Source organism: Alexandromys fortis, unplaced genomic scaffold (assembly GCF_014885135.2).
Source record: "Alexandromys fortis isolate MF-2015 unplaced genomic scaffold, M_Fortis_MF-2015_v1.1 scaffold_118, whole genome shotgun sequence".
NCBI lineage: Eukaryota > Metazoa > Chordata > Mammalia > Rodentia > Cricetidae > Alexandromys > Alexandromys fortis.
Window position 1 is genome coordinate 1,536,858 of NW_026068010.1, and position 13,393 is coordinate 1,550,250.

Consider the following 13,393-nt stretch of genomic DNA (forward strand, 5'->3'; position numbering starts at 1 on the left):
AAAAAAAAAAACCCATCCATTCCAGCTTGTGCTGGCTATAGATTTCTGGGTGTGGGGCCATCCACTGGGGTGCAATTGACCAATGAGGGGCCACACCCTTAAAGAACACTGACTCTCTCTCCCCCAGAAGTCATCAGCTGTCCATAGCTCCTTGTTAGGGGTAGAAGCTTATGAGTCCCTTCCCTGTCTGCGTGGGATTGTGGACTGGCTTGGCCTTGTGTAGACCCTGTGCAGGCGACCACAGAGTGCTGTGGTCTTGTCACATCCAGAAGACATTGATTTGCTCTGGTCCTCCTCTGCCTCAGACTCTTACAACTTTTCAGCCCGTCTCCCCAAAAGTATCCAATTTAAAGAGTATGCAATGTGCTTAATTTCCCTTTGAGGGCGCAAGAGAACGCAGGCTTCATTCATGGTTGCATATCTCTTAGCCAAAAAGAACAGTGGCTTCGCCCTCCCCCAATGCTTAGAGTACTCAGAAAGGGTCGTGGAAGTCGGCACGTCTGACCTCTGTGCTTACCGTACACATGCACGGAGCTGTTGAAAGATCTAAACGACGATCCACTCTTCACGCGGCAAGTGTAAAGTCCCTTGTCTTGGCTCTGCACGTTGGTGATCTTAAGAACACTGTGGAACACATTGTTGTGGGGATTGCTTTGGTCAATCCGTTGCCTTATGGAAGCTCTCTTAGTTGCCTAGAAGGAGAAAGCATAGCGGGTGAAGTCACCACTGTGTGTCTTAGCATTTGTCGGATCAGTATGTAGGTTGGGGGCACATCAGATCCGCCACAAGCAAAACATTAGGTGACTACGCCTCTGTCTAGACGTGCATCAGACACGAAGCCTGCCGGCTTTTACTGAGCCCATCTTCTCTGTAAATGAGCTTCGCGGTAGATATTGTGTTGGTTGCTTTGTGTAACCACCTGCTGAGGTTGGAGGGGTTTTGCTTTGTTACCACAGAATACCAGGAACTCAGGGCTTTTGGGTATGCATTTAGTGATTTCTCCTCATCACAGGCTCTCCTCTGAACAGCAGCCTGTCCCCTCAGATTCCTGTAAATAAACAAAGTTCCCTTTCCCACTGATGGGAACAAAACTTCAAGTCCTGGCTTCAACTGCTCCCAGTTCATTATTTTACATCTTGAGCTGTACCCATCAGCGCCTGCTAAATTATGGCAAAAGGGACGTGGGATGTGCACACCCAGAGGTGACTTCAGCCATCATCTGCAGGGTCTGTCCCTTATCTCAGGGAAAGACCACATTCAGCTGTCTGTCTGGCTACAGTGGCCTGCTCACTGGTCGGAGAAGATGCAATGCCATCTCCTTCAATTGTTCCTCTTATAACACATAGCACGTCATTTCCCCCTCTCAAGTCCTTCCCTGGGGAGGGTCGTGGGAAAAAGACTTGGAAGTTGTCCAGACAGAGCTGAGGGTCTTGAACCTAGTTCCCTCGACCATGCTTAGTCAACTTTCACCCACCTGCCTTTTCATTCCCCGTTGGCACCGACATGTGTTTAGGCCATTTGCATGGTTCTCAGCAATAACAAAAGACACAGCTGTCAATCACGGCTGTGAAAAGTCAGAAGCAGTCCCCAGTGTAACAGACCCTGGAGCCTTTCGGCCACTACCATCTAGAGGCGTGACTTCCCCCTCTGAAGAGTTTTCTTCCCAAGTGTGTTATTGGCATGGCTGATCCCTTGGGAAATACCTAATCCAAGCCTCTGGAAGTGCCTTGTCCAGCTCTGTAGCCGCTAGCTGCATGGGACTATTTAATACAGTTAATCCAGATGAAGAATTCCTCACTGCATCTAGTCACACTTGACGTGTTCTTCTACCACAGTGGCTAACGGATACTTGATTATACAAGGGCGACAGAGAATATTTCTATCAGGGAACATCCTATTGGACAAGCTCTGTTTTAGGAGGTCATTGGTACCTAGTAGACACAGACAATACCCTCTTTGAACTTTTGTTATTTGTTTTCTCGTGTGGTAGGGGTGTTTGGTCTGCATATATGGCTATACACCATGTGTATGCCTGAGAGTCTGAGGAAGCCAGAAGAGGGCTTTGGATCCTCTGGGTATGGAGTTAGTGGTGGTTGTGAGTTGCCGTGTGGGTGCTGGAAATTAAACCTGGGTCTCTGTAAGAGCAGTCAGTGTTCATATCCTCTGAGCCATCTCTCCAGCCTCCAGGATCGACATCTTAACAGCAATTGGACCTGGATAAAAGTCTCTTCAGTCTTGACATTAACTGAGAATTTTTTTTCTATTAGAAGATGTTGCTTCATGTTCTAGCAGTTTTATTTAAAAGGAACAACAGTATTGTCTAGAAAATTGTCAATATCTGATCGGCTCCTATAGGGAACATAATCTATCTTTTGTTGCAAAGTTTTTCTACTTCCACGGGGGCGGGGAAAGCTGGTGAAACCAAGTTGAAGCTGAAGCATTAATCTTTCGTTCATTATTTAATCCTAAATTAATTTTGATTGGCAGTCTGCATGGCATAGCAAACGCCCGCCCTTGGGATCTGCTGCAGAAATCTCACTGGCACGTGAGAAAGGAGAGCAGGTCTGCTGCCAGGCTTCTCTACCAGCTTATCATCACCTTCCCATCTGCGCACTTCAGTAAATACCTGGGGCTGGTAAGGAAGCTGCACCTGAATGAGGAAACCGACTCTGTCTTCACTCCTCCCATTTGTGTTTCTGAAGGACAGAACTGCCCCTTTGATGGTTAATGTGCAGTATTGGGTGGCTGGCTTGAAGTAACTTTACCAAACACACCACAATCAGGTGCCTGACTGTCTGCCAGAACCTTCCATGACTGCACTGACAAAGACAATCTCCTGAAATGTTGTTAAGACAAAAGATAGGCCCTGCCTGGCATTCAGTGATAAATTCCCCTCTCATCCAGAAAGCCTAATGCGCCGTTCCCTCTTGCTTCCCAGACTCGCCAGTGGAAAAAGCAGCCCTTACCCTTCAAAACAAGCCCCAGACATCAAAGCCAGAATCTGCACTATCACACCCAGGGACCGCCAGGCGAGGGAGGCACCCGCTCGAACCTGCCGCTTTCCTGTCCACCCACACCGCCCTGGGAGCAGCATTTTCTCATTTTTCCCACTTCAAACACCCAGTGGGGTTTCGCTCGCTCAAAGCAGACTCAAAGAGCGCCCTGAAGAAGGACTAGGAAAGAGCCACTCACTCTGCCAGGGTAATTCCAGCTCATCTGCACCCTCGTGTTCAGGTCGGTGGTTGTGGTACAGTTGAGGACAAGAGTCTGGCCACGGAGCAGTCTCACCGGGCTTGGAGGGCTTATGCGGACATCTAGGATTGTATTGGCTGCAAGCAGAAGAGAAAAAAAAAAGTTAAAAATCAAGATTTCAGAGGCCAGGTGGAGCTCAAAGGACTGTGCCTGGTGTCCACACCCTTGGGGACGGCACTTACTTTGCCGATGGGTCAAATAGTTTGTCTGGTAGAGGCGCCCGTTGACTGTGGCTTCGCAGTTCAGAAGTCCTATTTCTCTGTATGTCGCATTTGCTATTATAAAGCCTTTCGTACTGTCCCATGTGATCCTTTCTCCATCAGGGATCAGAGTATCAGCTGGAAACTGCAGAGAAAGAAGCATGCTTGACCAGAGTCCTGGTAGCAATGAGCCAAAACACTATGAGAAACCATGGCTTTCAGATACAGCAAGAACTACCGCACTGCACTGAGCCATTCAAGGAGGGTGCAGGGACTCAAGCTGGGAAGGCTAACAACAGGGTCCGGCTCAGAAGTCCCCTGCACTCTAACCTAGGTATTTTCTTGAGCATTGCGTAGGACTCCCCTACTGATTTCAGCCCGAATACCTACTGGCAACAGGACACGGGTGAGATGGGGATTCAAACCTATCCATGAAGGCCACCAGAAATCTGTCAATCACAGTCACAATTTTTCTGACTTCCTAACTACAGCCACTGCCCAAAGTCTGCCTAGACTAGCTAGGTGCTGCCTTGGGTGGGGTTGGGGGCTGGTTGGTCCTGACCCTCTAAATTTTTCTTTGGGAAAGCTTTTTGTTGTTGTTGTTGTTACTGTTTTGTGTTTTTATTTATTTATTTTTAGGGGGACAGGGTTTCTCTGTATAACAGCCCTGGCTATTCTCGAATAGCTCTTGTAGACCACGCTGGCATTGAACTCACAGAGATCCGCCTGTCTCTGCCTCCCGAGTGCTGGGATTAAAGACGCCAGCCACCACCACCCGGCTTGGGAAAGCCTTTAAGCACCAGCAGTCTTGAGACTATTCAGCTGAACCTGACATTTTTGTTCTCTCTTCACTGGGCTTGATTGTAAACCGTCTTCCTTATGTGTGAATCCACACCCATTGGAAGCCAAGCCATGACGGGAGCAGCATTGAAGTTTTACCTTTTTCAGGGTGACTGTGATGTTGGGTGACGTCACTCGGCAGGGGATGATAAGTTCTTGTCCTTCCCTCATGTACACAAGTTTAGGGATGTCACTGTGCATCTCTATGAAAGGACTCTCTGCATCTGAGCGGGGGAGAAACACCAGTAAGGAACTGACAATGTCCCTGGGACTCTGCGGCAGCCCCTCACCCACAGCAGTTTGTTTGTTGCCTCGGAATCTGACCTTCTGTGAGTCTGTCTCCCAAAGAAGCCCAGTTCTTCAGTGTCCCAGGGACCACCCAGTGCAAACGCTTCAGAAATGCAATGAGGGAGGAGGGGGAGATGCTGCTTAAACTTCAGCTGTGCTAAGACCCCCAGAAGTCCCCTCCAGGGCCTCTGTGACCACTGGAAAAACACAGGTGCTTGGGAGAGTTGGGAGACAGAAATAAGCAAACCAGAGGGGATTATCATTTGAATGGCAGAAGCACCACTTGAAGACTTTCTAGACCTTGCCGGGTAGAGTAGGAATGAATGAGGAAGGGAGCTGGGAAATGCATGCATTTCGTCAGTGGTTAGGTCCTCTTAGATTTCTTCAACAGCAAGGTTTCTCTGCTAAGAACAAAGGCTGAGCGGACCAGAGGGGAAAACCCATCTTTCGAAAGTGTTGCATTGTCTCTCAGAGGCCAGGAGGATTGTTATAACTACCTGTTCGAGTTCCCTGTAATTCCTTCAAGGAACCAGAACATCTGTTATTTCTAGAAACATTCTCACTGTCTACCCTGCTCTTGTCATCAGGAACCCATTGATACTCCCAAACAATGATTCATTCACGAGTGTTTGTGTTCTCATCTCCCCAACTTGGTTCCAGCCTGTAGGGACCGGGAGTCCTATGTAAAAGAACCAAGGAAGAGCCAGACCTGCTGGCTGGTCCTCCCTCAGAAATGGATGCTGACACAGGGTGAATATTAGAGAAACAAGAGCTCTCAGCAGGCAACGGCTGTCAAACATCCACAGTGGCTGATGTGAGGGAGACTGGAGAGGTTCTGAGCCCTTTGCACTTCGGAATGGGGCCTACGTGGAAAGACAGTTGAATGAATGCAATTACTCAAGCTAAGGAGAGAGCTCCCTTAGCCTATAATAAGAGTCTTAAAAGAGGCCGGTCGGAACAAAAGCTGACGTGACATCTGTAAGTCAAAGAATGCTGGGAAACCAGAATAAGGAAGTAGTAGGAGAGGACCAGGTTCCCAACAACAGGTCCAGCAGAGGGCTGGCCCTGGAAACACCTTGATGTCAGACTTGTAGTGGCAGAGAAAACAGAAAACAAACTGGCACCAGGCTTTGTGGTCCACACCTATAATCGCAGCAAGTTAGTCAAGAAAGCAGGACAAATGACCAGCCTCAGCTACTTAGCTGGTACCTTGCTTTTTTTTTAAAAAAAAAAAAAAAAAAAAAAAAAAGAGGAGGAGGAGGAATTGGGGGAAAGGGTGTAGAAAGTGGGAGGGGGGGGGTGGGGTGGAGAGAAATTGGTTTTCTTTGGATGTTAGTGTTATGAGTTATTTTCTCCTCTCTCGCTTCCTCTCCTTTTTCTTTTCTTTTTCTTTCTTTTTTCGAGACAAGGTCTTACAATGTAGCTCTGGTTGCCCTGAAACTCACTCTGTAAACCAGTCTGGCCTTGAACATACATCTGACCTCTTGTCTCTGCCTCTATTGTTTACCTGGCTCCTTTTCTCTGTTGGGTTTCCTAGCATGGCCACATGTCATTTAATGATAACCATTAAAGTTAAAACTGAAATTAGAAAGCACTACCCATTTGCCCTTGAGGACAAAAATACATTTGTTGTTAATTGGCTTTCGTTTTGACTGTCACCATTAACAGAACTGTTGGTTAGGAATTCTCAGTGAGTGCAGAACGCCAGCAAAGAAAGAAAAGAATGACGTGGAGACAAGGGGTTTATTTCAGAACCAAATCCTCTACTAGATGAGGTTGTTGAGAAAGACACCCAGCTGGATCAAGGGACTGCATCATGCTGCTGCCTTCCTCCTCCTGCAAGTCTCTATCTATCTATCTATCTATCTATCTATCTATCGATCTATCGATCTATCGATCTATCGATCTATCGATCTATCGATCTATACACACATACATACACACATGTATATATACACATACATATATGTACACATATATACATAATTTTGTGTACATGTGTGTATAAACATACATTCATACACACACATGCATGTATATTGTACATCCCAAAGGTGTATAGAAACACCAGGAAACAGCTTAATTCATTTAACTGAACTGCAAATCCTCCATATCGATGTACTGTCTTCTCAGACAGCTCTTTCCAACAAAGGACACGACATCAAAAGTTCCTAGAGGAAATGGTAAACACACGTGTCGTCGATTCTCAGCTACTGAACTGCCAGTTTAATGGAATCATCTTTGCCTCTGAGTTCCTTTGTCACTTTGCTTCTGTGAATTCCCCCAAAACACTTAAATTTCACCCCGCTATTGCTTCCCAAGGGCCCACTTCAGCGTCAGCAGTAGACCCACCACAACTCTAAGGCTAGGACTTCTTGTATCTGTCCAAACACATCTTTAAAATACGTTGTTTCATCTAAACACAACTAAAAACGATTGTATGCATGTCAGTCAATAGCAGCACTATAAATCCACAATGTCTGCAAATGACCTCATGCCTGTACACACACACACATGCACGCACGCAGGCACACACACACACAGCCACCACTCTACTCTCTAGGCTTATTAGAGTACTTTTCCTTTGCAACTTGCTTCAAGGAAGGGCTGCGAATGAACTTGCCTGACAAAATACAAACATTTTGTTTTGTAGGACCATAGCTGTGGGAGAGGTCATGGCTCCATTAATATCACCAGTAAAACCATTTACTACTCCCAGAGGATGCAGCTGTCTTTGTCACAAAATTAAAAACGACTACTACACCCCTGCAAAATGGGTTCCTGCCATCAAAGTGGCTGCTTGTTTCAAGAGTGAGGAAGAGGCCAGAGCTCAGGTCACTCACGCAAAGTCACTGGAGACTCAAGGCAAAGCACATCTAGGTGAAAATCACCTTGAACTTTTTGCATTCAAAGCAGCACAGAAGCCTGGCAGGGCACATGGGACCTCTCACCCAGGGGGAGGACCTGGGCTGTCACTCTTCAGTATAAGTAGGCGGGAGAGCTCACACAGAGATGCTTGCTAAGAGCGACACTGTCTGGTTTTAATAGTTGTTTTTCCTTTTGAGACCTGTAATCGTGATGACACATGAAGACACACAGTGCAGAGAATGTCATTCTGACTCCAGTTCTAACTGGCACTACTGCAAATGAATGAACCCCCCCCCCAACACACACATTTTAAAAGCCCTTTTTTCTTTGACTCTAGAGCCGGTTCAGAAGCATCTAGCGGGCACACATTTTAAAGATGCGTGTGGGACTTTTCCTGATTATCTCTCTTTTCATTTTTATTTTCTGCCAAGTCCGGGTCACGGGGACTCTGGGGGATTAACAAGGAAGGTGTTCATTTATTGAGGAACTGGAGAGGATAAACACAAGTCAACCCCACGAAGACGTCTGCCCCCGGGCACGGGCTGCTCTACATTACACAGGCTTTCATGCTGTGGATTATATCTAACACTCTGGGTGGTTTGCTGAAACTTATTTGTTAATATAACCAAGTCAAAGAAAGGAGGCAAATTCTTCACAGACTTATACTGTCCGCCAAGTGTTTGTTAGTTCAAGCAGTTTTTTTCAGCTGTCACATGACCTGAGTGTCTGTGACATCAGACAAAACAGATCTCAAAAAGATTTACCTTTGTGTGTGTGTGTGCACGTGTGTGCATGAGTGCGGGTGTGTGTGTGTGTTTGTGTGTGTGTGTGTGCATATGGAGGCTACCTGTGGGAAGGTGGTTGCAGAGGCTAGAAGAGGGGGTTGGATCCCCTGGAGCTGGAGTTACAGGTAGTGTGAGCAACCATGTGGGTGCTGGGAACCAAAGACAGATCCTTTGGAACAAGTACTTTTAAGTCCTATGCCATCTCTCCAGCCCCAAATAGACTTCACAGCAATAAAGGTTGCTAGAGATGAAGAATAGTTAACAATAGTAAGAGGACCAATCTATCAGGAAGACACACAGTGATGAACATGTGTGTATCTAACAGCGTGACAGCGAAACACGAGAAGCAAAACTGACAGAATAGGAGGGAGGAATATAGTAAAATAATAACATAGACATTTAAGTCCCCTACTCCACCCCTTTTCCCCAGACATGGTTTCTCTGTGTAATAGCTCTTGCTGTTCTGGAGCTCACTCTGTAGATCAGGCTGCCCTTGAACTCAGAAATCTGCCCGCTTCTGCCTCTTGAGTGCTGGGATTATTTTGTTTTCAGGATGGTGAGTGCTGGGATTAAAGGTATGCACTAACGCTGCCCACTTAGTCGTCTACTTTTTAAAAAATTAGTTAATTAATTAATTTTGTGTGTGTGTATGCTCATTGAGTTCATATGCACTGGAGGAGGCCCAAAGAGGGCATCAGATCCCCTGGAGCTAGAGTAATAGGCAGTTGTAGGCAGTTTATCATGTGAGCGCTAAGAACTGAACACAGGTCCTCTGCAAGAGCAGCCAGTGCTCCTAACCACTGAGCCAACTCCCCAGCCCCATATTACTTTCAGTGAAGATGGGATAACTGGACAGAAGATCAATCAGGAAGAAAATACTTGAGCAACACTAGTAATCGACTACACCTAACACATGAATAAAACACCCCACTTATCCAAGTAGGTTACTCGTTTTTCTTAAGTACACATAGAGAATTTTAACAACAGAGCATATGTTAGGCTATAAAACAAACCTCAATAAAATCAAAAGAAGAGAATTAATGCAGAGTGTATTAGTTAGAATTCAATAACAGAAATTGGGGAGACTAAAAAAACTAGAAATGAGATGAAATATTCTTAAACAACAAGTTGGTCAAAGAAGAACTCAAAGAGGGATCAGAAAAAGCTTTGGAATGAACAGGACAATACCAGGCATCACAGTTAGGAGATGAGCTAAGATGTGTCTGGAGGGAAAGTAATGGCTCAGCTGGCGACTGAGTCTTTGAAAGGATGATCACAGTGAGACAAACTTATTCAACAAGCCAAGGAGGGAAAAGAGAGACTCAAACTGCTATAAACAGAAGTGAGACACTAAAACAGACCTCACGGAAGTCTAGACAGACGTGAGACATTAGAATAGGTCTCAAGGAAGTATAAGGCATTATGAAGAAATAAGGTCATACACCATTGCCTAGATGACTGATAAAATGAACAGATTTCTAGAGAGACACAAACCACTGGGAATAACAAGAGGTAAATGGCCCAAAAAGACCTACAGCAAGAGAGTCAATCAGTTATCAGAAAACAAAACAAAACAAAACAACAACAATAAAACTATCTGCTCACAAGGAAATGCCAAGGCCCAGATGGCAAACAAACTCTACCAAAATTAGAGATTACCAACTCTTCTGTATGTGCGCTGCTTTTATTGGTAAATAAAGAAAATGCTTTTGGCCAGTGACTTAACAGAATATAACCAGGCTGGAAGATATATATATATAGAGAGAGAGAGAGTAGGTGGAGTCAGTGAGAAGCCATATAGCCCCTGCAGGAGACAGATGCCCAAGGCCAGATGGAACTTTAGCCAATAAGCCACAGCCATGTGGCAATACACAGATAAATGGAGATGGGTTAGTTTAGGATGTAAGGGCTTGCCAATAAGAAGTTAGAGATAATAGGCCAAGCCATGATTTAAATAATATAGCTTCTGTGTAATTATTTCGAGTCATGGTGGTTGGGAAACGAACTAGCAATCTCCGACAACAACAGGGCTTTGTTGTAGCTTTGGATCCTGTCCTGGAACTAGCTCTTGTAGACCAGGCTGGTCTCAAACTCACAGAGGTCTGCCTGCCTCTGTCTTCCGAATGCTGGAATTAAAGGCATGCGCCATTTAAAACTCATACAAAAGTATTTGAATTGATAGTTCTCAAGATGAGATATAAAGGATTCAATAATACATGAAAAGTTGTCCAAGGTCACAGAAAACTACATATGGAAATGTAAAATGGTCCAACTACATTAAAAAACAAAAAAAAAAACCCAAAATTTAATGGTTATTTCCACAAAAGTTTAAACCACTCTGAAATTCTACCTATCGGTGCACACTCAAGACAATGGGCTCTTGTAGCCACACAAAAGCTTGCATAAAGTATTTATTGAAGTATTATTAAAAATAGCCATATGCCAGGGGTGGTAGTGCATGTCTTTAGTCCTAGCACTGGGGAGGCAAGGCAAGGTTGGATCTCTGTGAGTTCAAGGCCAGCCTGATCTATATATTTAGTTCTAGGATAGTCAGGGGTATGTAGAGAGTCCCTGTCTCAATAAAATTACAGAAAGAGAGAGAGAGAGAGAGAGAGAGAGAGAGAGAGAGAGAGAAGCAACAACAAAAAGTCGGAAAGCTAAAACAACTCAAATCTCTATCAGCTAATAAGGGGCTCACTGAAGTAGTACTAGTGGTCTATCTGGAGCAGTCCATCCGTACCATGCAGCACGACTCAGCGATAGAGAGAAAGAAGGATGACGTAATACGGATGGACCTCAAACACACACTGTGCTAAGGAAGCCAGACACAGCTGAATTCTTGGAAAATATCCAGAAGAGGTAGATTTACAGCGCAGAAAGTAGGTCAATGCCTGCTTAGGCCCGAAGAGGCATGGGTTGGGGTGTGGGGTGTGGGGCCACAGGGTGCAGCTTTCCTTCTGAGGGGGTAGAATGCAGTATACACCCGTTGATACACTGGGTCCCACTGAAGTCTCTGACGTAAATAGGCGAATCACACAGTCTGTAGACTATATCCTCCCCCCCCCCCACGACTCATCTGGAAAGAAAGCTGGGGCCCTGTTTTCTGAGCTGGAATGACTCCTGCTCACCCTCCGGGTCCTCACAGTCTTTCTATTCAGCCCCAATCACAATTCTAGGCCGCACACAAATAACGGAATTTGCCTCTGTGCCAAAGCCATTGCAGACAAATGTGTCCTCGGTTCCCCCTGGCGGCCCTGAGTCAGTGTGAGAACAATGAAAGCCTTTCTGTCTTCATGTAGATAGATGAAGCCTGCCCACTGGGTGCAGAAGGTGTGGATCATACAGGGTGTGCACACTGGTAGCTCCTGGCATGCTATCCTGGTTACCCAGAGGGTCAGCATCCAGTTCCAGAGGGATAAGAAAACGTCACTGAGGCTGGCCCAGTGCCTTCGTTCATTTTCTTGTTGCTACAACAAGATAACAGTAGGTTAAGGAAGGGAGGACTCAATGTGGCTGTATTTCAGGAAATTCAGTTCATCATAGCGGTAGGCACAGAGACCGGGGTGGGTCAGTGTGGGGTTGAGGGTGCTTATAGCCACAGCTTCTCATGTAGTGTCAGCTAAGAAGCAGAGGCTAGGCCCAAAGGGAAGCTGGGCCATAATCTTCTAGGTCTCTCTCCAGTGCCCATACCCACCAGCACCTTGGTCTAAAAGGTTCCATAGCCTCTCAACCCAGTGCCATCTATGGAGGACCAAGTACCCAAGGCCAGGAGCCTGTGGGGACCTTTCTCACTCAAATGCCACCACTCAGCAGTAGGCTCACCAGTCAAAAGGACAGATGCCTCACACAAAACACTGCCAGCACAGGGAACTCAGAGACAGGCCATTGCATCCCCCATGCAAGATGCCATGGTAAACAACCACAAAAGCAAAACCCCTAAAATCAGCAATTCATTATTTGTGTGCTACAAGGTAAGAGGCACAGTTCCCAGAAGGCCCTTCCTTTCTACCCGCCCATCTGCAGTGAGTGGTTCCTTCCTAGTGTTTCTCTCACAGCAGAGGATTGAACGGCAGCAGAGGAGGAGGGAGACCATGGCTCCTTCGCCCTTTGATTGCTCTTCCCCTAACAGAGAACCAGGGTCACCTTCTCTATCCACTTCCCAGCAGCGATAAACACGTGGGCCTGAGAAGCACCTGCTGAAGTGGTCTGAAAAGTGCAGCTGCATTCAACTCGGCGCACAAACACAGCTCAACACTTACGGTCCTTAGCGGTTGGCGACACGGCACGGCACGGCACGCATGCACCTTATAAAGCAGGAATGGTCCTTCCCATTCTTGGGGCTAAGGTTGAAATTCTGCCTGGAAGGGCAAAATGAGTCTCGTAGCTTTTAAAATGTGCAGCTACAAATGAAGTTGATTTGTTGAGGGTCTCGGTGAGCATGGGATGCTGGGTATGGGGCAGGTCTTCCGCCTCCCAAGTACTCATACAGAGTAGGCTGGCTTATCCCAATGTCTTAAGTTACCAGACAACCTGAGCCGCATCTCAGAGAGAAGGCAGGCAGGGGTGGGGGTAGAGGGAGGAAAGAGAAATGAAGGAGAAAGAAGCTGTAACTTTTCTACTCCAAGACTGGAGGCTTTTATTTCTTGATCTTACTATCCCTGCTTGCCTTGGACATATGAGACTATGAGACTTCCCAGGACTACAGACATCTCCGGGTGGCCTCTTATTAGAGATGTGGGACTCGAGACCCACGGGGAAGAAAGGAACTTTCACAAGCACAGGAAGAGCAGAGCCAAAATGGAATTCAAGTTTCCTGTCTCTCCCAAACCAAACTCTGGCCCTGACACACTTGTGTCACCCAAGGAAAAGCCATTATGAGCCAGAAACAATGTTAACACGGAGCCTTCTGACAGACCCAGCAGTATGTTAGCAGGTTGAAGGTCATGGTTAGAACCAAGCTCCTGTCATTGGATCCCTTCCTAGAATCACTGGGGCCCTGGCAAAGAAGGCAGGTGAGTAGAGGAACCAACCTTTAGACAGTGGGCGTGGGGGCTGTGTCTGAAGAGGGTACTTCCAGCTCACGGCTGGTGCCAAGTGAGAATACGGGCAGTTTGTTTTTCAAGACAGGGTATCTCTGTGTAACAGTCCTGGCTGTCCTGG

At 46.4% G+C, this 13,393-nt stretch overlaps 1 protein-coding gene across 2 annotated transcripts in view; it reads right to left on the reverse strand.

Moving 5' to 3' along the window:
- The window catches only part of Flt1 (fms related receptor tyrosine kinase 1), a 162,276-nt gene that overhangs the window by 114,866 nt on the left and 34,017 nt on the right, over window positions 1–13,393 (reverse strand). For both annotated transcript variants that reach the window (XM_050161872.1, XM_050161871.1), the window contains exons 4-7: window positions 4,392–4,516; window positions 3,435–3,597; window positions 3,193–3,329; window positions 518–692 (exon numbers count right to left, since the gene is read on the reverse strand). In XM_050161872.1, coding sequence (XP_050017829.1) covers window positions 518–692; window positions 3,193–3,329; window positions 3,435–3,597; window positions 4,392–4,516 — 600 coding nt within the window. The remainder of the gene's footprint in view (window positions 1–517; window positions 693–3,192; window positions 3,330–3,434; window positions 3,598–4,391; window positions 4,517–13,393) is intronic.